The 27,507-nt window shown below is 43.2% G+C and overlaps 1 protein-coding gene across 1 annotated transcript in view; it reads left to right on the plus strand.

Annotated features, from left to right (window-relative positions):
• The first annotated feature begins 11,128 nt into the window (after positions 1-11,128).
• PLXNA2 (plexin A2) overlaps positions 11,129-27,507 on the plus strand; it is a 247,885-nt gene continuing 231,506 nt past the window's right edge. The window contains exon 1 of the mRNA XM_003831204.8: positions 11,129-11,855. Coding sequence (XP_003831252.5) covers positions 11,816-11,855 — 40 coding nt within the window. The 5' untranslated portion in view covers positions 11,129-11,815. The remainder of the gene's footprint in view (positions 11,856-27,507) is intronic.

Here is a 27,507-nt window from a genome sequence, read left to right on the forward strand (position 1 = left end):
GGTTACAAGAATGAGCTAATCACCTTGGAGAATAGATTAGACTTTGAAGTTTTCCAGTTCAGGTTGGCTTCCTTCCAAGCTGAGTCTTACTGAGGGCTCTACTGTAGACACCAGGAGGACCCTCCAACTTCAGAAAAATCCCCCAGAGGAGCCACCACTGAATCATTTACCAATAACAATCCTGATTTAATATCTGTTGGGAGAAAGATCCCAAAGGATGGAGATGTCATTAGCACAAGCTGCCCCTAACTTTGACAGAAGCTGCCTCTGCCCTGGACTCAACTCTGAAGTCATGGGTGAGGACCACTTGCCTTCCTTCAGTGACAGAACTGGACACAGAGGAGACAAAGATGAATAAGATAAACCATGTGCTCAAAAATCTCAGTCTAGTAGGGAAGGCATATTTAGAAACAGGCAGAAACCAGAGTACTATGTGCAACGACAGAAGCGTGCAGCCAGTCCTACAGAAGGGGGAGAGAGTGATTAATACTCTCAGTGGTGGAGAAAACCACACAGAAAAGGAAGCATAGAAGCAGAGTTCTGAGGATGAGCATAAAGCTCAGTTCTATCTATGCGATCTCAAACATGTTTCTGAAACTCTTTCTCTTGGGCTATCTTTCGCCCAAAGTGGCAGAGTAGTTATCTCCTGTGTGGCAAGAATTAACACTTTCATTTATCGAGCCGAGATTAGGTAGCCCTGAGACTAAAAAGCAAATCTACCACGTTGAAAGGCATCCCTACAGCATGCCTCCTTTTCCTACAGTACATGAGTTAGAGAGATCTCCTCCCAAGCTTTCTCCACCTATCTGGATATGTTTCACACCTGTGGAGACAGAGGATGAACTGATAACCTCTAGCAACAGCATCCTGCCGCTTATCTTTCTCCCTATTATTCAGCAATAATAGCAACCTCTTCTATTGTCTCGGAATCCACAAGTTCACACTAGCACCTCTGTGTCTTGTGACCATCAGATAGCCAGATGTGACTGCCTCTCAGCTCTCCTCTCCAGATAAACCATAGGTTAATTTTGTTCCAAAATAGTGGAGGAGAAAAGTGGGGGGGTGGAAATTGGCATCACCCTCTCCCAGGCAATTTTAGCATTCCCACTCCTTCTGTCCCCCTCCCTCCCATTGAAGTCAAACAAAGCAAACCATTCCATCCTGATCTGTCCCTTTTCCCTGCACTATATAAAGCTAGCTACAGATGGCATGGAAGGATTGATGCTCCAAAACTCCCCAGTGCCCACTCCCTTCCATCAAGCTGGTTCCTAAATCTGTGGATGCAGCAGACTTCAGAAGAGGAAGCGGCGTGATCACGCAGCATGGGCCTTGGCACGCCGGAGTCTGGGCTGTGCCAGGGCCATGATGCCCGAGTCTCACCCGCTCTGATGCAGCACTCAGAATGGCATCTGGTTGCCCCACTGCCCACATGATGGGAGCCTGATGCTGAAAGCCAAGTTTCTCTCTTTAGTGCACCCTGGACTGCAGGTAAAGAAATTCATGATAAAGTGGGGAGAAAGGAAAAAATGAAAATGATCAGGGGAAAAGTTGTTGAGACGCTTGGAGGAAACGATCATGAATATATCCTTCTCTGCTAGTTTATTTTCCTGTGTACAACTTCCAGCAGAGGAAAGTGGGTAGGGCCAGCCAAGAAAGTGTAATAAAGATTATTTGAGGTCTCTTTCCCTTGGGAGTTTTTGTATTGCTGGCAGTACTTTTCAGTACTCCTTCCTCCAGACATCCTAGATTTCATCCCAGACCCCTTAACAACCAAAACCATACACATTTATCGATATTTATTATGTGCCAAGTCCTGGATAAAATGCGTTATACTCATTTTCTTATTTAATCCTCAGGCAAAACTGAAAACTGCTATTATTTTCCCAATTATTCAAAAGAGAAAACAGAGATGTTAAAGAAGTTGCCAAGATAGCACAGCTCTTAAACGGTGGAGCCAAGGTTCAAACCAGGTCTATATAATTTTAAATCCTTTATCCCTAAAGAATCTCTTCAACCTCAACTAGCTGTCATAACAGAACCAAAAAGCGTTACCTGAAGCTCTCTACCCCGGAGATATTTACATTTTAATAGCCTGTCTCTTAACGAGGCTTCAATGAGCAAAGAAATGAATTGCTTGTAATGCTATTTGGGGCACTGTAATAGGTCACAGAGGAAACACATGGGGTCAGGGGCATCTCAAATAACGGTGTCTATCTCAACTCCATAGAATGAAGCCAGGTTCTTCTGAAGGAATGTCGAAGCTACTGCTTTGCATTTATTTCAACAGAAACTGCTTATTCGGAGTTGGAACCAAGAAAAATTTTGTTTGGATATAAGAAAGGCTTATCAGTTAGGGAGCCCGTGGAAATTTGGTAGATGACTGTAATACACACACACACACACACACACACACACACACACACACACACACCCCTATCACTCTCCTGCCTGGGAGGGGTTCAGTCCTACCTGGTCACAGGGAGATGAACAAGGTGATTTGCTAAGAAAACTCTTGGCTCAACTTGGAACACTTAACCTTGACTTGGAGTATCTCATTTTATTTCCCAGGACTTTCTTAGAGATCCAGATGTAGTTGATGCTTTCTGTCTTTAAAACAACATTAGACGAGCAAAGCTAGAGACTTCCAGCACATTCTTTGAAAAGAAAAACATTTTCTCAGACTTGGGAAAGAATGAGTTGTCCAACCAACAATGCCTGGGGATTCAATTGCCACCCTCTTTCAGGCTTCCAGATCTCTCTGCAGGGAGTCTCCAATTACAACCCAAGTTGACTTTGTGTCTTCCTGGATCAACCCTTATAGGAAATCATTTCCTGACAAGCTACCAAACACAATTCCTTGAAAGCAAACAGCAGACCCAAATGCCTTTATTTGTCTTTGTCTCTGCTCTCCTGCTGTGTAGACAGAGCTCACCTCCAGCAGAGGAAGAGACAAATGGTGCCAACCTGCTCCACTCCTGGGACTGGCAGAGGTTGGACACCATTCCTTTCTCAGAGAGGTGCTCCTTCTCTCCTCTTCCTTTCCTCCCAGAAGGCATCTGAGACTGCCCTAGCTGAGAGGGAGAGGAGAGAAGACAACATCTACAAGAGGACAGCCCAGGTAATAGTCTATCATTCAGGATCCTGCCATAGCCGATCAGTCATGAAAAGAGATTTAAACATAGCTTCAACCCTATCATCCCTGACACAGAATTGCAGAACAGTTAGATGCATGTAAGTTTGGCTACCCCAGGGTTGCCATTCTATGTCTTCTTCAGCATTTTAGCACAGGCAGGAAGCCCTGAATAGTCTATTTTTATCCTATCAACAACAACAGATGTTCTGTGATTAATGCTTTCACAATTAGCTATTATATTCGTGACACAAGGTGTGTTTTTGTCCAAGGGGAATTTGCATTTAAGAAAGGAAGCTTAACCGTTAAAAACCAGGCTATGAAAATATTTTTTTAAAGAAAGAAAGGATGCTCAAACCAGGCAATGCATAGTCTCAGAGGAAAAGCCAAAGTCCCCATTACAATGTCCTACAGGACACTTTGCAATTTGCCACCCCCACCTCTCTGATCCCATTTCTGCCTGGTGGCTCCCTTGTCCTCCATTCACCCCACTCTGACCCAGATGGCCTTCTTACTGCATCTTCCATCTTAGGGTATTTTGCCTGGCTATTCTTTTTGACTAGAATAATATTTCTTCAGAAATCTCAGCTCACTCCCTGATTATATCAGGTCTTTGCTCCAATACTACCTTTCACGGAGGTCTCCTCCTTCCCCAAGCACCAAATGAAAATACAACCTGCCCTCATGCTCTCCCCCAAACCCCTTTGCCCTTTACTTGTTTTTTCTTCCACAGTGCTTTGCATTTTATAACATAATGTATAATTTACTTGTTTATTAGGTTTACTGTTTGTTTTCCTTTATCTTCACACCCTGCTAGAAAGTAAACCTATGAGAGCAAGGATTTTTGAGTTATTTCATCACTGATAAATCTCGAATGTATAGGCTAATGTCTGCCACATAATAATCGTTCAAGAAATGCTGGCTGAATGCATGATAAAGGAAAGGAACACACACTTCTAATGGAGGAATTTCAAATACTCTCTAGAACCTGCCTATCCACCCCTACCTGTGTCCTAGGTGGTCAGGTCCACCCCAACATGTACAGAGCAGACCCCCATGCCTCTTGTATTTGTCACAGCCTTGGTGCTTAGTCCACTTGGATCTATTTTCTTTGCATGTGTCACACTCTGCACCACAATTTGAAGTGAGTCCTTCCAGTTTTTTACCTCCTAGTTCATGTCCCATTATGGATTTAAGATGCCCATAACCCTTCCATTTGTTTCTTCTGGTTTTTTTTTTTCCAGTTTGCTTCTTTACTTGCTGGCAATTCAGGCTCTACTTCCCACTTCAGGCTCTCCTTCCCACTCTCTCTCTGGTCTCCTGGGGCTGCGTGTCACCTAGTTCTACTTGGATACCAGCCTCCCCTGCCTGGCAACAGCCCCCACAGGCACCCTGCATGGCTCACAGAGGCCCTTCTAGGGGAACATGGACCCTACGAGGAAGTGAAGCCCCTGAATGCATCTTCATTCCCTGTTATCAATAATACCTGAACACATTTAAATCAATAGCAATAAGCTCTCAGTTCCATCAGGGAACAAGTCTAATAAAGAGCATGACACACAATTATGCCTTGCTGTCTTCTGAATGTCAGCACTAACCTTGAATTTGTACATCAATATGACAAGAGCAAAACATGTAAAAACCGGAAGCCACAATGATGACAAACTGTCCCCAAATTGCACACGTGTTTTACAGAAAATTTCTCCTGGTCTAAGTCTTTCTGACAATAAAAATCAAATGATACTTTACTTTTCAACAGCCATTCAATCTCCAAGCTAAGCAGCCATTTTTTAAACTGTCAACAGCCATACTGCCAACTTTAGAGCATGGAAACTCTGAGCTCTCCAGCCTAGTCGGGGCTGATGTGTATGTGTGCTGCTGAGCTCTCCACTGGCCCATTACAACTGTGAAATTTCAGCATCCACATTAATCACAAACCCCTCCCACTTGTCCCCACCATTCCCCACTGTGTAGGACCTACCTGTTTGTAACTTCCTAGCTTTCTTCTTTGCTCTCCCTTCCCACAATATAAAAATAATACCTAACATGTGCATATCACTTTATAGATTCCAGAGTACATTTACATCCATAACCTAATTTTGCCCCCGTATCAACACAGTATATAGGGTATTATTGTCCACAGTTTCTGAAAGTGGAGACTGAAGTTCTGAAAATATAAGAGACTTATGCAAGGCTATACAACTGGTATGCAGTAAGTTGGGTTCAAACCCAGGCCCTCGGATTCCACATCTAGGGCTCGGCCTGCTCACCCCTGCTGCCTGACTCAGCCACTCAGTCCCCAGCACTTTTCAGCTCTCCAGTTGACATTTCTGTGGAGAAACTATTTTTACGCTGCCAACATGCTTTTCCTCATCCTAACTCCATATCAATACCATTCCATTTGTGGATGTGCCACACATTTATCTGGGGTTCAGACACCAAGTATACATTCTCTGCACAGTCTCTCCTTCCTCCTTTGTGCTATTGATTCGCACTTTGACTATTGTACTTAATAAATTGTTTCACAGTTACTTGCTTATGCATCTCTGTCCTCCTGAAGGTTCCTCCAGAACGAGGACCATGTCTTACTCAGCTCTGTTACTCCAGATTTTAGCACAGTGCTTGATATGGAAGTTTGCAATAAATATATGTGATTTTCAAGATGTTGAATGAATGACAGTTGTGCCCAAGAGAAGAGGGAACGTCCCACAGAGACCAGATCCTGGCCCACTTGCACTATCACAGCCACACAGGCTCCCCCAGAGCTCATCAGACAGAAGCATATGGAGTGGTTACCGCTCAAGGGAGGCACCTCACTTCTGAATCTAAAGTCCTGAGGACCCCACAGTACTGCTACTCCAAGAGCCTTTGGGGAAACTCCACACAGAGAAGAGGGTGGTTGATAGGGTTGATAGGGATTGCGGCACAGGAATGGAGGGAAGAAGGACTGTCGAGAGGGCCGTGGAGGGAGGAGGGATGGCAGGAGCAGCATCAGCTACATCTCCAGCCATGACCTTACTGTGGTAGATTCCAAGAAGTTGCTATGCTAAGAGTGACTTACACTGAGGCCTCTAGAAGGAGGGTGACAGCAGTGCCAAGGAAAGGCATATATTTCAATGGGGAATTGTTTTCTCTATACACAAAAGCCCAGTTGCAGTTGGTTTTACTTCCATAAAGCCTCACTCCAAATCCATCTTCCAGTTGGGGCCTCTCTCTTACACATACACACAGACACAAGCTCAAACATCTATCACAGTGCTGTCACCTGGGTCTTTCTCAGCCATCTGTACAGATCAGTTAAATTGAAGTCATCTATTCAGGCTTCCTATGAGTCCAGCAATGCTCTGGGGATGCAAACCTGAATGAACATGACTTCTGCCTGCATAGAGCTCTGTCAAGTGGATCCCATAAATCCATATAGAAGTTAGGGAGGGGCTGGGCATGGTAGCTCATGCCTGTAATCCCAGCATTTTGGGAGGCCGAGGCAGGCAGAGATCACTTGAGGTCAGGAGTCCAAGACAAGCCTGGCCAACATGTTGAAACCCTGTATCTCCTGAAAATACAAAAAATAGCTGGGTGTGATGGTGGGTGCCTGTAATCCCAGTGACATGAGAGGCTGAAGTAGGGGGATCACTTGAGCACAAGAGGTAGAGGTTGCAGTGAGCCGAGGTTACGCCACTGCACTCCAGCCTGAGTGACAGAGCAAGGCTCTGTCTCAAAAAAAAAAAAAAAAGTTAGGGAGGCAGTAAAAAGTCCTAATATAAAGATGCTTTGGGATTAAGGGAAGGGAGAGATTAATTCCACCTGGAGGGGATCAGCACCACTGGTGGAAGTATATGTGAGTTAGGCCGGGGCTGGAAGGATGGCATGAGGGCCACCAAGGGGCGCTTACCTTGGTCTCTAGGTCATTGGCACAATCCTCTACTCCAGGGAAGAACTCGAACAAGACTAGTATGCTTTCTCAAGAGCAGCAAAAGCCAATCAGAAAGCCAAAAGCAGAGTATAGGGGTTCAGGTTCCTCTCTGTTTGGGAGATGAGGGAGATCCTGGTCCACTAAAGCATTCCATGAAATGATGCCAACTCACTCAGTAATTGTGACAACTCAAGATATGAAATGAAAACATGTACATCAAATGCCTCAAACAGTGCCTGGATGAAATGACCTGGTAGCACCTTTTTTTTTTTTTAACCAACATCATTTTATACTCCTTAATATTTACTTTCAAATTTGATTCCCAGTGCCGGTCCCTGCTCCCAGTCTTGGTATCAAATCTAAATACAGGGACTTTAATAAGAAATTGTATCAAGGTGGGAGCAGCATTTTATAGAAATAGGGTGACTCTCAGGACAAGTCAGGAATGGGAAATACTTCCACATGGCTTAAACAGAGAGCAAGAAAGTGAGGATAACGGGAAGCAACATTGCCAAAGGATTTGGGGATCCGAGTGTGTTTGCTATGAACACTAAGCCAAGAAATTTCACCTAGACATGCCTACAGCATTGCCATTGAGGCTGCTAAGGAGTCGTTTGATCTGCTCAGGTCTCTGTTGGCTTTCTTGGGACCTGGGTTCTCATCTAATTCTATCCTAAAAGGTAGTGAAAGCCTTTGCCACCTCCATGGTCTACACTCTATCGGAAAGCCTAGAACTCAGTGTTTGTGCAGATATTTCTAAGGGCCTTCAATGCCAAATACTAGAGTAGACACTGAATACTGGCAGGTGAGCCACAGATATGCATTGCTGCGGCTGCATCAGCCCCCAGTGAGAGGACCAACAGGCCAGTCTGTGCAGAGCCTTCTGGCTAATAACACTCAGGTCCCTGGATGGCTCCAGTCCAGCAAGTACGGTATATCTCCTCTCATTTGTAATGCCTACTCTCCTACTTCCCTGAAAGCCCCCCAAGGAGGGTGTGTTGCTTCCTCAGGAATGTGCAGTCCTTTTCATTATGAACATATGGTATTGACCAAACCACAGGGATGGGTTTCCACTAAGCCACACAGGCTCCCTTATCCAACCCAAATGGTAACATGTGTTAACTTGTTGGGAGCCACTGGTAACCCATCTTTGGCACTTAAGGGCATTCTGGTGAAAGCAAGTAAAAATTAATCATTAGAGACAAGAATCAGTAGTGGTGTAGCCAATCTACTCTTTAAAGAGGAAGGAAATACAGATTATATTACCTAGTTAGTTACATTCAAATTCTCCTCCAGCCCGAAATCTCTGGGTTACTAGGCTTGGGTGAAGCTGGGGCAGAAACTGGAAGTCAGTAGAAATAAGGTTTTGTTCTTCTTGGTTCTGGGTTATTGGGGACTAGAGGGTGTTTCCATGACAAAATAAATAATCTGATAGTTACAGGAAACATATTCTTTAAAATATAAAAATTATGGTTTGATAAGTACTTTGGGAGATCTAAGAAAAAAGCATTTAAACTTGAGACATGCCTCTGACAAAATCTTTGGCATGTAGTCACCTTCACACAATGCCGCTTCTAAAGGAAAGGACAGTAGCCATAATCCAGGATAAACCAATTAATGCAAATCTCCAACTGCAACTATCACTAACCTATGGTCTACGTGTAAGAAGAATTCATCAGCACTCCTCCGCTGAGCCTCCTGGTGACTGTCAGCTGCTAAGCCAGCCACTCTGAGGTCTCAGCATCTGGAGACAAGAAGCAGACTCAGATGCTGATCAAGTTAAAAAGAGAATTACACACTGTCCTCCCAGAAAGCTGACCCTGATGGATTCATTCATCTTTTTTTGTACAATTTAGACCAGGATAAAATGACGGCTTTTGTTGCTACCTCAGTACACATATGTACACAACAGTCAATCTCTCTCTCTCTCTCTCTCTCTCACACACACACACACACACACACACACACACACGAGAGAGAGAGAGAGAGAGAGAGAGAGACAGAGACAGAGAGAGAGAGATGTAGAAGCAAGCTCCATTTGGTTGTAGCTCCTAGGAGGGATGCAAAATGCAGCCAAATTTGCATAGTATGCCAGACAAGCCCTCCGGCCCCTGAAACTTCACACCTGTCTCCTGCCAGTACCCAAAGAGCCATCTGCTTTCCCTGAAAAGCCAGACACAAGGCCCCATCTTTATGGCTTTGGTAGAGGATGAGAAAACCTGGCATGAGGAGGCTTAATTGCTCAAAAATAACTCCATGGTACATAACATACAGTTACATGAAGATCCGAAGAAAAAGCCTTGGCAGTATTTTTTTGTGAACATTCAGAATAAAGGTTGGGGCATGCAAAAGGGAAACTATTTAAGGACTCAACCTAGTCCCAAATTATTTCCACTGCCAAGAACTCTACGAGTGAGGAGTTCTGTATGTGACAGAGAGTTCCACAAAAAAAGAAATGTAAGGCATCCAGGCAGGATTTTATGTTTTCATCTACTCCACCCTGAATTTGAGATGCTCTCCTAAAGATATTCCTACCACCTCACATAAATAATTGTATCCATTTGTGCTACTTTTAAAATACAATTCTATCTCCAGGTATCAGAGTAGGGCAAAAGGAAATTCCCTCTCTCAAGCCCATTCAGCAGTGGCCGAGCAGAGCCCAGCAGCATGAAACGAAGATTTGAGAGAAGCCAGATAGTTCTCAGGATGGGTTCAGCACAGGCCTGTCTTGAGGCAGAAGGATAGACTAAAGCAGAGTTTGTAAACAGTGGCACTATTGACATTTGGGCTGGATAATTCTTTGCTGAGAGAGGCTGTCCCACGCACTGTAGGACTGAAAGATACTTTGCAGCATTCTAGCCTCTACCCACAAGATCCCTGTAGGTAGAGATTCCACCCCTCTCCCCCAGTTGTGACAATTAAAAACATCTCCAGACATTGCAAATGCCCCTGATGGGCAAAAATCACCCTGAGAACTACTGTACTAGATGATCTCTTGAAGGTTTATCAAAGGTCATTATTGGGGTATGTGGGTTGCAGAGAGGTTCCGATAGCACAGCATTTATCACAGAGAATTATATTCACTGGTTTATGAGTCTTTATCTCCCATTTGATGGTAGTTTTGAGGACAGGAACAATTTCCATGCAAGCACAGCTGTCTCTCCAGCACAGGGCCTGGTGCCTGGCATGGGGCTGAATGAATGACAGCCTGGATCCAGGGATCCCAGTCTTGTCTCCCAGCCCCATGCTCCTTGTGCCAAGTGCTATGTCTTTGTGTTGGACGTGGGGGAAGAATAGGGGGTATCTTCAGAAAACTAATAAAATAAATGACTAAATAAATGGAACCTCTTGTCTAAAGAACACAGAGATAAGATAAATCATTTTGAGTCCTGGAAAAATTATCTCTACCATCCTGCCCCCCGTTTCTCCATTCAGCCAGAAAACACTTTAATTTATCTTGTGAAATTTTTCATCCACCAGACAAACATTAAGCATTTCTTTCTTCTTCTCCTCCTCCTTCTTTTTAATATTCCTCTCTCCACAAAGGTGGGTTGGCTCTCAACTCATTGGAATAAAAGCTCCATTAGCCTCAGTGCACGTAAGGCTTGTGGGGTTGGCGGGGATTCAGGAAGGATAAAGAAACCTGATACACATTCTTCAAGTAATTAGAGTTGGTAAAATAAACTGTGTGCATTTCATTAAGGGAATGGATCCATCAGGCTCAGGACAGGGCAGGAATCCCATGCTCACAGCACCAGCCTTTTGTCTCAAATTAACCCCTGGCTGATAAAAAAGGTTCCCATGGAGTCACTGGGAGAACATTCCTGTATCCCATCTTCATTCCTTTCTTGCTGTCAGTCTCTGAATCCACATAGTTTTTCTCAGCTGTCTGAAGCCCTGCAGACACTACAGTTCTCTTCCTACACATGACATATGTTCTCCAACTCCCCCCACAAGTCCCTACATGGAATGCTCCCTCCCTCAGCAACTTGCTGTAATTTGCAAACATATATCCAGGAACCTACTCTCAGCCGAAAGGACATGACTTTTCCATGCTTGCCAGTAGCCAGGATGGCGTTGCACTGAGACAGCCACGCTTTTGATCAGCCTTGTGACAATTAGCAACACAGATTAGATGATTGATTGGACATCAACAGAATAATCTGTGATTATGAAATAAATTCTCTTTGGAAAGTAAGAAAGTCTTTCCTAAATTCAAATGATCATTCTTATTTTAGCTCCTTCTTTTAAAAGTCTGAGACAACTGAACGAAACTCAGCTTTCAAAAAGCCAAGGACGTCTTTGAAATTTCATTCTACATTCCTGGATTACTGATGCTGCCTCTCTTATCAGAGCTCTTTATCCTTCCTTCCCTTTTTGCAGACTTCAAATCAGCCTCAGTTTTCTTCAATTATCCTTTTGCCTCTCCTTGCCTAGAAGAAACTCTGAAAATTTTTTGCATATTTGATGGATAAGATGGAAAGGACGGTAGGTGAGGAAATACAGCAGCTAAGATGACAAGCCAGCTCTCCACTGACCACACAGGCACATCTCTAGCAAGGGACAGGAAGACAGAAGAATGAATGCAACAGGACTGCTAAGAAGTAAAGACAGTCTTCAGCTATGCAAGAATAACAGCTAGAAATAGACAAACTGAAGAAGAGTTTATGGAAGGAGGAGCTGTTTTGTCCAGAGAACAGCCTGGTAGTTTTCCGTTTTCAAATGCTTGGCTTTCGGGGCTCTGATGTTTCCCTGCACAGTTGTGTCCAATCATGACAGAGACAAGGGAAACAGCCAAGGCTACAATATCAGGTAATGAGGGGACTTTCCTGATGGTGAGGGCTGTGAAACATGGCTTTCACCACTTCTGGGGGTCTTCAGGATTAGGAGAGGCAGTCCTCTATCCAGGGAAAACAATACAGAGCTATCCTGGATGAATTCTGAGTAGCATTTCTAACTCTAGAAAACTCTGCACATCTAGGAGCATATACCAGGGCAGAATGTAGCACCGGAGTAGGGCTGGGATGGGGACAGGGTAGTGCTAGCAGGAAACTGCTCAGCTCCTCAACCCAGCCTGGTTCTCCTCTGGCTTCAGATGAGTGGCTGGTATATTTCCCCATAGTCCTGGCAGATATATTTCGTGGTGTTTTATTTCTCATTGTCTCACTGACGGTTGTGTGTGTGTGTGTGCGTGCGCACATGTGTGTTTCCTTGGCCATTTGCTCTACAGGAAGGTTTCCAGAGATATTTCCGTGAGCACAGATGCTTCAGTGGTGACAGGGAGCAGGCAGAGACAGCTTTGGAGGATTGGGAGGAGGTCTGTTCATGCCTGTGCCTTCTCTCCTCCATGAATTCAGCTATTTGGCATCCATGACGTCTCTCACTTCCAGCTCACCGGAGAATCTGAGGGCAGCTCCTGTTCCCTGCTGTCCTTTGCACACTTCCCTCCCTTCTCCCTCCTCACCCCCTTCTATTCCCTGATCTCCGTCCCCATTCTGGTTTCTTCAATTTCAATGAGTTTATTGGCATGATGAATGTTGCCAAAGCCAATAACACTGAGTCTCAGTGTCTGGGGATGGATTTCACAGTGGGAAGGGGGCGATGGGGGCCTCGGACCGCATTCCCACTGTGGGTTTCTGCCTCAGTCTGAGGTGGTGGCAGGCTGCCAGAGACCTTGTTCACTTGGGTTTCCAGTCTCAGCTGAACCCACCAGCCTTGTCTCCAGACAGGGAGAATATTCTTACGATGGCAGAGGTCATGTCTGGAGCCTCAGGTTTAGGAGAGGAGGGGCTTTAAGCTTATGTTTTCAAGGAACAGTCTATAAATAAATTCCACACTGTCCTGTACCAACTATGTTGTTAAAACTCCAGCCTCCCACCAACACTGCACATTCCCAGACCAGGTCCAGTGTGAAAAGACAGGTGGCTGTCAGCCCAGGAGTTCACACAGATTCAAAAGGGTCCTTGAGGGCTCTTCTAAACAAGTGAGAGTCTTACCTTTTTCCATTTTTTCCATACAAACACACACACACACACACACACACACAATACAAGAACAATTTAGAGAATCTGAGATAGGCAAGAAAAAATGGGTTTTATTACAGCTAGAGCCTCAAACATCCATTGCAAATGAGATCTAGCTAAGGAAGTCTTCTTTCTAATGAATGAATTTTCTCAAGCTCCCATTTTCCCTCTCTCTCTCCCTCTTTCTCCCTCCCTCCCACCTCCTCATTTTCTCAGACCACACACACACACACACACACACACACACACACCCCTTGTCAGCACAGCAGACTTTTCCCTCCAGGGTGCCTCAGCTGATGGAAATTTCTATTTGCAATGAAAATCAACTTTGGAAAACGTCACAGCAAGGGACTTTTTTTCCTGGCTGCCCCAAGATTGATCTGGTCCATAGGATGCCCCAGATCATTGCATTCGGTAATTTCATTCTGCTTATGATCTATTTCTTATACGATCAATATGATAAATGCGCTGGAGAGCAAAGTGGGTTACGGCCCGACGCCGGTGAAGTGAGGAGGAGAAAGGAGCACTGGGCTGCCGCGCTGTGTGTCTCATGAAGCAGAAAAGCAATTCAGTCAGACTAAAGGCTACAGACAAGGAGGCATATTCTCCTGATAAATGCAAATGATGTGACTACATTTCCCCCAGCACAAATGGGATGGGGAGGGGCAAGAGGAGACCAGTCCCGCTGTCTGTATCACAGCATTCTCCTAGGAGCCCATAGCACATCTGCACACAGCACATTGGAGGTTTGAGAGCAGGATGCGGGAGGAAAGAACGGGAGTTTGCTTAAATAATCAGGACTAATGGCAAGCTCCCTCTTCCTGACTCCACTGTGACTCTGAACATTGCTGTTTTTAAAGCACAGTACAAGAGAATCAGGCATCCAGTGAGCGGAGAACCACAGGGAAATATCGGACCGTGCGCTAATCCATGAGCACCCCATCATCTTCTCTGAGCATCAGAGCTCCGTTGGCTTCAGGTCTTGTTAGGTAACAATCAGTTTCACTGTCTGCATTGTGATTTTGTGCCAGGGCCTTCTGTTTTCCCACATAAGTCCACATGTCTAGCTATCCTTGGGCCAGCCATGGAATTCTCTGCCTTAAAGCTGCATCATCTGTAAATGGGGGTCAATTACATCGCTGCTGCTGCTGCTGCTGCTGCTGGAAAGTAATCTTATGAGGAAAAAATGCAATAATGTAAATAACTTCTAAAAGTATATAATGTGCTGAAAGTATAAGGTATTAGCTTTGGCAGGCACCATGAAGCTCTAAAAGGAGAAGAAGAGGTCACTGCCCTTAGATAGTTTAGAAATTAATAGAAAACATGGGTCAGATGTTTGAAAAGGAGAAGCAAGACAAATCAACACAGAGGGAAGGGTTCTGGACTCGGAGAGGTCAGCCCTGTGTTGTAACTAGGGATCTACCCCTCCCTCAATGCATGAGTTGTACAAGTTCTTTCCTTACCCTGGGCCTCAGTTTCCCCAAAGGAACATAAGGCAGTTGGGTAATCTATTAAGGCCACCTCTGGCTCTGGCTTTTTGTGAAGCTAAGATAAATTGAGCCCTAATATGGATGCAAATGTTAACGAGTGATCTGAGCTCCAGAAGGAGATGAAATAGAGCAAGAGTTTAGAAGAGGGGAAGGAAATATTGGCAGGATATTCTAATTGTAGAAATCAACCTTGCTAAGTCCCCAGTTTGGAGTGAGCAAGTCCCAATCAAGCATGTTCCAAGAGGAACCTAGGGAAACATAGAAAGGCGAAGGGTGAGGAGGCAGGGAAGGTGACTTTGGTTCAGAGCCCTTGTCCAGGTTGAGAGAAGATGGGGAAGAAGGAGTGGACATTGTCATCGGGCTGGGTGGGATCTTCACATTACATTCAGGGGAGCCTGACTGCTGCCCCCACATCCTCCCATCTGCATCAAGCAGACCGTAGCTTTCAGAGCCCCTTCTCCATGGTGGGGGTGGTTGGCGAGGTACTCTGTCACTGCACACTGCCGTTGCTCTTGTCATTCCAGGAAATTAAATTTGAAGTTGCTCAGCTCTGCCAGTGCTTGATCCCTTCCAGACACTTTCCACTCCCACTGCAGAAAGCTTGAGGATGGCTGGGAAAGGTGGGAGAGGAGGGAATGCCATGGGTGGGACTGTCATGGAGAGATGGATCCCAGCAACTCTGCATTGGTGATTCTTTGCATGGAAGCCTAGTATGTGGACCTCTAGTCTGTGGAGAAGGGCAGACAGAAGGCCCCTTATATTTTCTCATCGAGATGGCAGAGGCTGTGATGAGACTGTCATTGGGAATATTGATTACATGGCTACTGCTCCAAGGACAGGGCTGGGAACTCTGATACAACTGACAGCCAAGCCATTCATGGCTCAGGTGGAAGTGATCAGGAGAACAGCTCACCTGGACATTTCCAATTTGCAAAGGGACCAAGGAAATTGTGTTCTGGCTGGGTGCAGTGGCTCCCACCTGTAATCCCAGCACTTTGGGAGGCTGAGGTGGGTAGATCACTTAAGATCAGTAGTTCGAGACCAGCCTGGCCAGCATGGTGAAATTCTGTCTCTACTAAAAATACAAAAATTAGCCAGGCATCATGGTGCATGCCTATAATCCCAGCTACTCAGGTGGCTGAGACAGGAGAATTGCTGAACCCAGGAGATGGAGGTTGCAGTGAGCCGAAATCAGGCCTCTGCTTTCCAGCCTGGACAACAGAGCGAGACTGTCAAAAAAAAAAAGAAAGAAAGAAAGAGAGAGAGAGAAAGAAAGACAGAGAAAGAGAGAGGGAGGGAGGGAGGAAGGGAAGGGAAGGGAAGGGAAGGGAAGGGAAGGGATTGTGTTTTTAGTATGCACTGGGTTTACCAAAGGTGTATCTTAGGTTGTATTCAAAATCGCCATTCATTCATTCAGTATATTTTCAGTCACTGGGAAAAGGAATTCCAAAGCACTGATGTACTGCATGTCTTCTCTGCAGCTGAGATGACTGAGGCTTGCCCAGGATCAGACAGATGGTAATTAGGAGAGCCATGGGTCTAGACCAGCATGGAAGGTTCACGGCTTTTTGAAGGAGATAGGGGCCTGGGTGGGTGCAGGGCCACATGCAGCTGCTAAGCCAAATGCAGCTGTTTGAAAATTAAGACAAAAAAATAAAAATTTTAAAAATGGGCACTGCTTATTTTAGTCAAAGTTTTCTCATTTCATCTCCACCTAAATTTCTCAGCAAGTGTGAAGTTCAAAAGAGACTGCAGAGTAGTGTCAAGGATCAAAGGACAAGGCCTACCCTCTTTGACCTTCATGAAATGAGTTGTCTGGACAGAGCGCATCGGCTTCCTTATTAGTGACTGAGGATCGTCAGCAAAGTGAAAAAAAAAAAAAGTTATTGGCTTGCAATCCAAAAAGAGAAATATCATTCTTCCCCACCCTCTCCTACTGAGTTCATTTTCTATTGACTTTACTTAAGTTTCTCTAGGTTCTTGGCCTTGAAGATGTTTCTGATTTGCTCTCTGCCAGCATCCTGGGATGCTCTTCTTTTGTTAGTAATGAGTTCAATTCACATGAAAAGCCAGAGCCTGCTTCTGAGGCGTTTGGGTAAGTCCCAAGCTGCACTTCTGCCAGTCCCACTGCCTGAGAATTCTTATCAAGCCCCTGGACAATTTAGACTCTGCTCACTCCAGCATATTCTCAGTGCTCCAGAATAAGGCAAACACCAAAAATCAATAGGAATTTTCCAGTGGGAAGATTTCCAAAGTCACCAAAGATTTGAATTACCTTTCCATAATTGGAAAAGTCCACCAAATAGCAGAGAAATGATCTCTTTCTTTTTCCCCCTGGTTGCCAATAGAAACAGTGTCTGCTCCTAATCCAAAGAATATCATGAGACCTATTCCCAATGAGCTCAACCCCAGTAATTGAAAGCAGCCCTGTATTGCCTTTGGTCTTGGGTATTTTCATCATAGGACTGTTAGCGCCAAGACATACACTTTGCCAAGGAAAACTTTCCTTTGAAACCTCTATCTTATCCAAACAGAGAGTTGGAATTGACTCTTGGCAGTTCCATAGATAGTTTTGAGTTATGAAAAATAATACATATGTGTCTGCCAACCTATGAGATTGTCCCCAATCTGAAAAAAGTAGCCTTGCACATGGACCCATCTTTCCTTCCAATAAACTGATAAAAACCAATGCACCTGTTACAACTTCAGAGCCTGCTATGTTGGCCTTTAAAGCCACCTGCACAATTCCTCTGGATGTGACCTCAAGTTGCTTCTACTCAAAGAGATGTGTGTAGCAAAAAAACAGGAGATGTTAGAATGAAAGGGAAGAGCTGGCATGTAGAGAACTTCAGTTGCATTCTTCAAGGAGAGGCATTCGCGTTTCAGTTCTTGGAAAGATTGCAGTTTGGGGAAGGTTTGGTCCAGCTTGGAAGAGCTGCAGTGTTAGAAAACAAGGCATTTCCAGGCACTGTCTACCTCCTGGGGGAGTAGAGTGGGTCTTTGTAAAGATAATCATGTTTATATTGAGAAGCTGATGAAAACATTTTGCAAATATCCAAACCAAGTTTGTGACCTGGAAAATGGAGGTATCCACTCTATGTGCAGCCTTTTGCAGGGCAGAGGCTTGGTAAGGAAGAAGACAGCCTTTCTTGAGGAATGGCAGGCCCTGTGACTTGTCTGCCAATCTGCAGAGCTCAAGGCTCCCTGTGCTGCCTCATCCTGGGTTACTGATACCTCTCCTAGTTGCCTTTATATATCCTCGAGGTAAACTTTTGCCACACCACACTCTCAGGACACTCACTTTTGTGGGGGAGAAAACCTACTTAGAATCTTAGAATCGCATAATTAGACATGACCTTAAAGCCTATTTAGTCAGATCACCCATCTCATGCTAGAATGCCTACAAAACAGAGCATACTGCCAATGACAAGACCATCACTACCAAGTGCACCACATGAGAAGCAGGACTGCACAGGGCCAGATGACCCCAAGTAGCAGCCACAAATATCAAAGCAGATAAACCAACTTTGCCAGTTCAGAGGATGAGTGTTGTGGTTAAGATTATGGGCTTAGACTGTATGAAGTTAGACTTCTTGGGTTCAAACTCTAGCTTCACCATTTACTCCTAGATGACCTTAGGCAAGTTACTTGATTTGTCTATGACTTGGTTCTTCATATGTGAAATAGGAGTAATGTTGTAATACCTACTTCATTTGGTATCTATGAGATTAAAATGAGATAATATAAATAAAGCACCTAGAATAGTGCTTGGAATGTCTATCCTACCTAATCAACTGAGATCTTGCTTAATTTTGTTTAAAAAATACTATATATAATTTTAAATATATACAAAAGCAAAAATAACATACTGATTTCTCACATATCAAAATAGTATAATGAATGCCTCACTTAGCTTCAACAATGATTAGTGTGTGGTCATTCTTGCTTTGGCTACACCCCATCCACATTACCCACACTTCTGATTGTTTTGAAGCAACTCATATTTAAACTTTCAGTATTTCAACAAGTATCTCAAGAAACAGATTCTTTAAAAAATAGTAACCACAATAGCAATATCACACTCATCAAAAATATAAAAATAATTCTATAATACTAAATATCAATGATTGTTTTATCTCTCTCTCTCTCTCTCTCATTCTATTTATAAAATTAGGTCATTTGTTGTATAGAGTTTCCAACAGCCTATATTTTCCTGATTGCACATCATTTAATGTGTCCCTCTATCCCCCTGTATTTCCTGTAAACTTGTAGTTAGATCTGCCAGCTTGATTGATTCAAGCTCAATAATTTGATAAGGCTACTTCATGGGTCATGGTATTTCTATCAGGAGGGTCATAAGGTCTGGTCATTTCTTTTGTATGTGCATGTATGTGATGTCACACAATATCAATGATCATTGCCTAGATTTATAAATTCATTGTTGGGTTGCCAAACAAAATATAGAATATCCAGTTGCATTTGAATTTCAGATAAACAATGAATGATCATTTAGAATAAGTATGGGGGCCTTCAAAAACTCATGGAAAATGTGTATTATGAAAAAACAATGCAAGGATTTCAAAAACCTTTTGCACCAAAATACTCATTCTAATCTGTTATAATATGTCTGAACAGAATCTAGTTTGATGCACCAAGAAAGATAAGACATCAGTGTGAAAAGAGCTCCTATCAGAGCAACATGAATTCTGCTAAAATTGAGGCAAGAACCATCAAATTTATGGGGAAGCTTGAAAGAATGGTGAAATCATTGCTGTTTTATGAAATCTTTATGGTGACAATGCCCCAAAGAAACCAGTAGCTTACAAATGGATAACTCGTCTTAAGAAGGGATGGGACAATTTTCCATTTGAAACCTACAGCAGCAGACTATCCACATAAATTTTTGAGGATAAAATTAATCTTGTTCATGCCCTAATTGAAGAGGACCAATGATTAACAGCACAAACAATAGTCAACACTATGGATACCTCAATTGGTTCAGCTTACACAATTCTAACCAAAAAATTAAAGTTGAGCAAACTGACCATTGATGGGTATCAAAATCGTTGCACCCAGATTAGCTGCAAACAAGTGCAGAGTTTTCAATGGAAATTGTAAAGCTCAGTGGATCTTGATCCCCCTCGTTTCTTCAAAGCATTTCTTTGAAGAGTCTTAACTAGAGATAAAACATGGCTTTACCAGCACAATCCTGAAGACAAAGCACACTCTAAACAATGGCTACCAAGAGGGGGAAGTGGTCCAGTCAAAGCAAAGGTGGACTGGTCAAGAGCAAAGTTCATAGCAACAGTTTTTTGAGATGATCAAGACATTTTGTGTGTTGGCTTTCTGGAGGGCCAAAGAACAATTGCATCTGCTTGTTATGAGAGTGTTTTGAGAAAGTTAGACAAAGCTTTAGCAGAAAAACACACAGGAAAGCTTCACCAGCAAGTCCTTCTCAACCACAATATACCTGCTCCTTCCTCTCATCAAACAAAGGCAGCTTTGTGAGAGTTTTGATGGAAAATCATTACATATCCACCTTATAGTCCTGATTTGTCTCCTTCTGACTTCCTTTTGTTTCCTAATGTTAAAAAGATCTTTAAATGGCACCCATTTTCTTTAGTTAATCATGTAAAAAGACTGCATTGACATGGTTAAATGTCCAGGGCCCTCAGTTCTTTAGGGATGGACTAAATGGCTGGTATCATCACCAACAAAAGTGTATTAAACTTGACAAGGCTTATGCTGAGAAATAAAGTTTCTATTTTTTATTTTTATATTTAATTCCATTTTCTATGAACTTTTTAAAGTCCTCTGTTATATCCCGAATATTTCATGAGACATATACTAAGCAATTATGTGTTGTTTATCTGAAATTCATATTTAAGCAAGGGTCCTAATGTTTTTATTTGCTATATCTGGCAACCCTAATTAGGGAGGTTGCAAAACTGTCACATTTTAATTGCTTTATTCCTTATTTGTTAGTTGAAATATTTTTATAAAGAGCAACTTCCCCTCATCTACTTGATCATCCCAAGATATAGATCATATGAGAGAATCAAAATAAATGCTTGATTTTTTCTCCTTTTACTTAGTTTTTTAAATAATGAAAGTTTTTTCAATGACTAATACAAGTATCATTATAAACTCAAAAAGTAAACATATTTGTTGTGAATTTCAATCCTTTGCAGTTATTATCCTTTCTTATGCTCAAAGTATTTCATGTTTGATCAGTAAGAATCTATTCAAGTACATTCCTGAGTTCTTTTGACATGACAGTAGTGTTTGATACTTACTGTGTTTTCTGGTATAACAAGACTTTCCAGACATGTATATTTCCTTCCATGAATCTGGACTCAGACATTTCTTCAAGAAACTCTGGTTCCTTTTAAGAGAAAATGGTATTTAGAAAACACAGTCTGAGAGCTAGAGGTGTTCAGTACTACTAGGTTGTTCATTATTTTTGTTCTTTTTGGTAGATAGAGCCAGTAAACACGTATTTTTAAAAAATAATATAGAGCTCAAGTTCATAACAATACTTCCAGCCCAAATACAGAACCACAGGTTTTTCTTCACTTTGTCAATCTCACATCTGTATCTTTCTCCCGTAAGAAAAAATCCCGGCTGGGTGTGGTGGCTCATGCCTGTAATCCCAGAACTTTGGGAGGCTGAGGCAGGCAGATCACCTGAGGTTGGGAGTTCGAGACCAGCCTGGACAACATGGAGAAACCCTGTCTCTACTAAAAATACAAAATTAGGCGGGCATGGTGGCGCATGACTGTAATCCCAGCTACTTGGGAGGCTGAGGCAGGAGAATCGCTTGAACCACAGAGTTGGTGGTTGCAGTGAGCCAAGATTGTGCCACTGCACTCCAGCCTGGTGACAGAGCAAGGCTCCATCTCGAAAAAAAAAAAAAAAAGAAAAAGAAAAAGAAAAAAATCCTCGTTCTCTATGACAATCATATGATTACTCATATATAACACATACACATAAAACAATATACATACCTAACATACTTCACAGACACTATCACTTTACTACCACCAACAATATGATTACTAAGAATAGCTTAAGATTTTTTTTTTGTTTTTTTTGTTGTTGTTGTTGTTGTTGCTCTTAGGGTATACCCCACTAAGGACATAAAAAAATACTTATTTTTTTACAGTACTTGAAATACTTCCCTGGTATGATTACGCTGTAACTGGAAATACATTTAAGTACTTTCTTTTTGCTTTCATTTTACTTTATAAAATTTTAGGAATTGCTTTTTTGTCTTTTGTTACAAAATGATGTAAAAATATTTGCATAGCTTCAAAAGCAAATCCATAAAACCATGGCATATTTAAAGTCGAATCTCTATCCTGGTCTCTATTCCTTCTCTCTTTCTGTGGGTAAATTTGTTATTTTTATGATTTATCCTTCAATAGTGTATTCTTCCACACATTACTCTAAGCAAATTCAGAGATATATTTGTATCCTTCTGACTCTTCGAGGCTCAGTTCCAGTGTTGCTCCTCTGAGGCATCACCACCATGAATGGAGTACTCATCAAACTGATTACAGCCAGAGGTGTACCCTGCCTGACAATATACTGGAATGGACACACTAATTGTTCATAGTTACCCTCCATTCTGATTGTTCACTCCTCTGTTGTAGTTATTGGTGCCTGAGTTTTACCCAATTACAATTCATTGCATTCATGCCTGCCTCCTTTGGTAGCAAAAATTACTAGGATTTCCTAGAAAGCCGAGACCAGACCAACCCTTACACAGCTTTACATTCCACACAGCCACAGCCTCAATGAAAATTTGTTAAATTAAATGCATAAATCAGTGTCTCTCAGCCCTGGATAAGCATCCAAATTACCTTTACAGCTTTTTCAGATTTGTTAAAAGTACAGGTTGCCAAATTATACCCAAAACTCAGTAAATCTTCAAAAGTGATCAACAAGAATCCAAATTAAATGATAAAGCATGCTTCTATTATGCAGCCAGTTTGAGCACCATTGATCAAAATCATAGCCACTCAGCATAAATGTACTGATAGAGCACAGGCGCTTTCAGTGGATGTTTCTAAATAGATTCTCCCCTCTGCTGCTTGAGATGGTGCAATATTGCTAGCACAGTCCAAAGGAAAATTTAGCTTATCACTTTATTTATCCTGATGGTTTTCTTCAGAGAAAGCTTAAGAACTGTGGAGGGTGTGGTTTCTGCTTTTGAAAGATAATTGGTCGCATATAAAGGTTAACTACATTTTCAAGGTCAAACAGTTGGTCAATACTTGGGATGAACCCAGCTTTGTGACCCTCTGGTCTGGAGTGCTGTCCACCATTAGAAAAGCAGCTGCTTCCCTTTCCCAATCCTAAGATCACCCTGGAGCAGAGATGACACCAATCTTCCGATCTCTCTAAGGGCACTTTCTCCATCCACAGGCAGGACTTTAGAGCCAGAAGGAAACTTGGGGATTTTCCTGAATCCCTAAGGTGAGAAAAGTGTGGCCTGACTCAGAAAGACAGTTAAAGGCAGCAGTTAAAGGACTAGACTCAAAGTCACCTGACTCCCTGACCAATCAGGCTTTTCACTTCCTGTGCTGCAGCAGTGACAGTCTCACCTATTCTCATGTCATCAGAGCTGATAGTCAGTGCACTGAAGTCTTGTGGTAAGAATGAAGCCAAGTTAGAGTTGCTGGCATCTAATCGCAGCCAAACAGCCTAATATCACATCTCTGCAGCTATGTAGAAGGCAAGAATCAGACTCAACTCCGCTTGCCTAAGCTTTAGTGGCAATGGCCATCCCCAGACCTGGGTCCAGGACATTACACCCAGTGCAAGTTGAAAAGAGAGCAGGGAGTGGGCTAAGAAAAGATTATCTCCTCCTACAACAACAACTTTAAATGAGCTCTCTCATTTGATTTTTCTTGATCATCCATCTAGCAGTGAAAGGAGGCAGTGGGTGGATGGGAAGGCTGGGAGCAAGGGGTCACCAGGAGTAGCAGCACTGTTGGCTTCCTCCAAGTCTGCCTTTTCACTCTTTTTACTTTTATCCCCAGGACTCGATAGGCTAGAGATCCTTTAATTGGTGTCCTGGTGGAAAGAGATGGCAGTTGGGTTCTATAGAAATAAGGCTTAAGTTTTTCTTCCATTGTGCAGGTCCACATAATCCTCACCATTCCCTGTGCCCCTGCCCACAGTTTGAACCAAAGGCAAAAACTGGAGGTGGTCCTCCTGGTACATCTGGCTGTTTTGGAAAGCTCCAGGGAGGGAGTCATCATGGTAATCAAATGCATCCATTAAACCCAACAGACCCTTTTAATCATAGGCACTGTGCACACGTGTGCATGCACACACACATGTGCGTGCGCACACAAACACACACACACGTGCGTGCGCACACGCACACACACACACACACACACACAATTGCCTGTCTCAGTGCACTCTCTGGGGCTCACTCTGGTCTCCCTGGCTTCCACAGTGTGAAGCAGGGCAAAAAACTATTCGGGTCAGAAGGCCAAGGTTATGAGGAAGGAAGGAAACCCAAGGGGGTGGGCAAACATGCTTGAATGTGTGCCAAAGAAGGGGACTGAAAGGCTTTGAAGGCAAAGAGTCCTATAGGGATGCTAATCATAAGTATTTTATTGTGATAATGCTGGGTCTCTTTCTCTCACTGGGATGCACACAAAACAGCAATGGGGAACAGGAGCCTCCCAGCTGCTCACTGTATTGCCATCAGAAAAGAGGTCAGTGGTAGAAAAAAGCCTTTTGCCCAAGGCTTTCGGAGAAATCATTGCTTTCACTGGATGAAGGTTCATAAGAAAAACTTAGTCTAGAATTTAAGAATCTTCTTGCTAAGAGGATGGTAAAACTATGACAGTATTCAAGGTTATTGGTAATATATTCTAGACCCTTTAAAAGTTATAAGGTGGTGAATGTCCTATTATCAGATGGATCCAAGGAAATAAAGAATGACGACTTGCTGAGTTGATGTAGAAGATATTCTTACAGAGGGTGGAGTGGAGTTGAATCGTGTTCTCCGAAAAGTTACATATGTTCAAATCTAACTCCTGGTACCCCTGCATGTGACTTTATTTGGAAATAGGGTCTTTGCAGACATAACCAAGTTAAGATGAGGTTATACTGGATTTGAGTGAGCCCTAAATCCAACGACCGGTGTCTTTATGAGAAGACCATGTGAACACACACACACACACACACATACACACGCACACGGAAGATGGCCATGGCCATATGAGGACAAAGGTACCAATTGGAGTGAAACAGCTCCAGGCAAGGAATGCCAAGGATTGCGGACAACCACCAGAAGCTGGAAGAGGCAAGGAAAGATTTCTCCCTAGAGCTTTCAAAAGAAGCCTGGCCCTGCTGAAACCGTGATTTCTGACTTCTGGCCTCCGGCACTATGAGAGCAAAAACTATTGTTTTAAGTTACCCAGTTTGTGGTCATTTGGTATGCAACCTCGGAAACTAAAACTGAGGGTAAGACTAAATGGCCTGAAGGTTTTTTCCAACTATGATAAGCTATAGTCCTAAATTGGTGAGGGTTCCTTTTTTGGGAGTTTATACACAAACATCTTTTTAGACTGATCCCCACACTGTCCTATCGTGTCAGAGAGAAGTGTGGCTGTGAATGAGAAGTAGAGAGGAATGAAAGCCATTGTAGGCCCTTGAGGCAGAGTCCCAACCGGACCCTCCCTTCCTCAAGAAGGGTGCTGGTTCTCTCCATGTGTGCTGCCTTCTCCTACCCCCATGAAGAATAATTGCACACTTTGTGCTGGCTCCTGAGGCAGAAACCAGACCCCAGTCCCCAGGGTTGTCAAGTGGCATTCCTGACTCAGGAGCTCCATCCAATTCCAAACAATTAGATAATTTAATCAGCATTGCAGAAGGCACACACTAATGCCATTAAAGGCAAGATCTCCCAGGGCAGTCTGGGAGGAGCAGAAGGGGAGACAAAGCGGAGTGGACTCAGCCTCAAGGTCACTGTGTCCTCCTCCACTGAATTGCCTGAGAGGGATGGTTCTGAGGCAATGCTGTTGTTCCCAGGGGTGGACAGCAGTGCCCCCTTCTCTAGAAATCAGGGTCAAAAACCAAGATGGAATCTGCACAGAGGACAAGAAATCATCCAGAGACTTGTAGAAGAAGCCCTGCATCTTCATGAATGGTGCATGGGACTAGGAATCAATAGGTCTTGTTTCAACCCTGGATCCATCATATATCAGCTGCATCACCTTGCACAAAGCACTTACTCTCCTAAGCCTCAGTTTCCACATTTGAAAATAGAGACAATTGGCCTGGCACAGTGGCTCATGCCTGTAATCCCAGCACTTTGGGAGGCTGAGGTGGGCAGATCACGAGGTCAAGAGATCGAGACCATCCTGGCGAACATGGTTAAACCCCATCTCTACTAAAAATACAAAAATTAGCTGGGCTTGGTGGCGTGCGCCTGTAATCCCAGCTGCTTGGGAGGCTGAGGCAGGAGAATTGCTTCAACCACAGAGTTGGAGGTTGCAGTGAGCCAAGATCATGCCACTGCACTCCAGCCTGGCGACAGAGTGAGGCTCCATCTAAAAAAAAAAAAAAAAGAAAAAGAAAAAAGAAAATAGAGACAATTACACTGCTTTCTAAGATTTGCAGAGTAAGGGAAAGGAATACATCATTTTTTGTTAGGATTGGGAGTCAGAGGTTGTGTTCTAGCAATCATTGTGCATTGTTTCAGGTCAGGTCCAAAACTGGAACCAAGGATTTAATAACTATTATGAGCAAATATATGGAAATTACAATAGTGCCTATGGCAGGGATCAAAACTGTGACTACCTATTTTAATGTGTTGGCCTGAAAACCAAAATATACCAGGATGCCATGCTTCTTGCTTTCCAGAGGAGGAAAATAAGGCTGTCTGATTTCCCAAAGCCACATCACCAGTTAGTGACAGAACAATGACTGTCACAGAGAAACTGTCCTGTAAGTAGCAGTTTTTCTTGTGCCAGACACTGTGGTTTACAAGCCTCTCATTTAATTCTCATAACAACTCTATGATGTTCACATTCTTTTCCCATTTCACCATTGAGGAGACTGACATTAGATAGAGGTTAAGCAACTTTGCTGAAACCAAAGTGGAATGAGCCCTGGAGCCAGGAATCAAACCCACTCTGAAATCTGTGCACTTAGCAACAGCAATGGAACCCGGCAGTCTTCTTAGTATATATTTACCTGCTTCTAATGTACACGAAAACTTTGTCAATGACAACTTGCTATACACATGACCGCATTCATTATTAATATTAACTGTTAAATGTAATTATGACATTAAGAGAAGTTAGCATTCATTGGACTTTAAAGCTCATCAAAAGCACAGAGGTGATTCATAGGTCCTGGGATGAGGTAGATATAGAAACTGCAGAGCAATTTGGTACATTCCTTTATCATAGGGTCTTTTCTGAGCTCATCAGTCAAAAGGAAAGAGAAGATAGTACCTTGTTTAAACAGGGCCAGAGGTGTTAGTGGTTTTCCCTGATGGTAGAACTTGTAGTGGTGAAATTCAAGGCATATCTAATGTCCCAAAGGAGATTTTTGGCATCCTGACATTCCCTGTGGTCAGCTTCTGTGTATGAAAGAGGGATCCAGATTAGTGGAGCAGAACTGGATGGGTCCTGGTGTCAGCCTTAGAGAGAAACAGAGATCATGGGTGTTTTCCATCCCAGGCCCACAGGGGTCCCAGCATCAGAACAAAGATCTTCCAAAGTGTGACTCCATGATGGTGTGCCAGTCTTGACAGAGAGAAGAAAAGTTGGGATGGGCAATGGCTATAGGGAATTAATACAAAACTTTCACTTCAGATGGAAGGTGCAAGAGAAACATAAGGCATAGCCCTTGCCTTTAAGGAATTTGCAATCTAGTGGGAAAGATGAAGGTGAAGTGCCCCGGTGGGGTGCAATG

Source organism: Pan paniscus, chromosome 1 (assembly GCF_029289425.2).
Source record: "Pan paniscus chromosome 1, NHGRI_mPanPan1-v2.0_pri, whole genome shotgun sequence".
Lineage (NCBI taxonomy): Eukaryota > Metazoa > Chordata > Mammalia > Primates > Hominidae > Pan > Pan paniscus.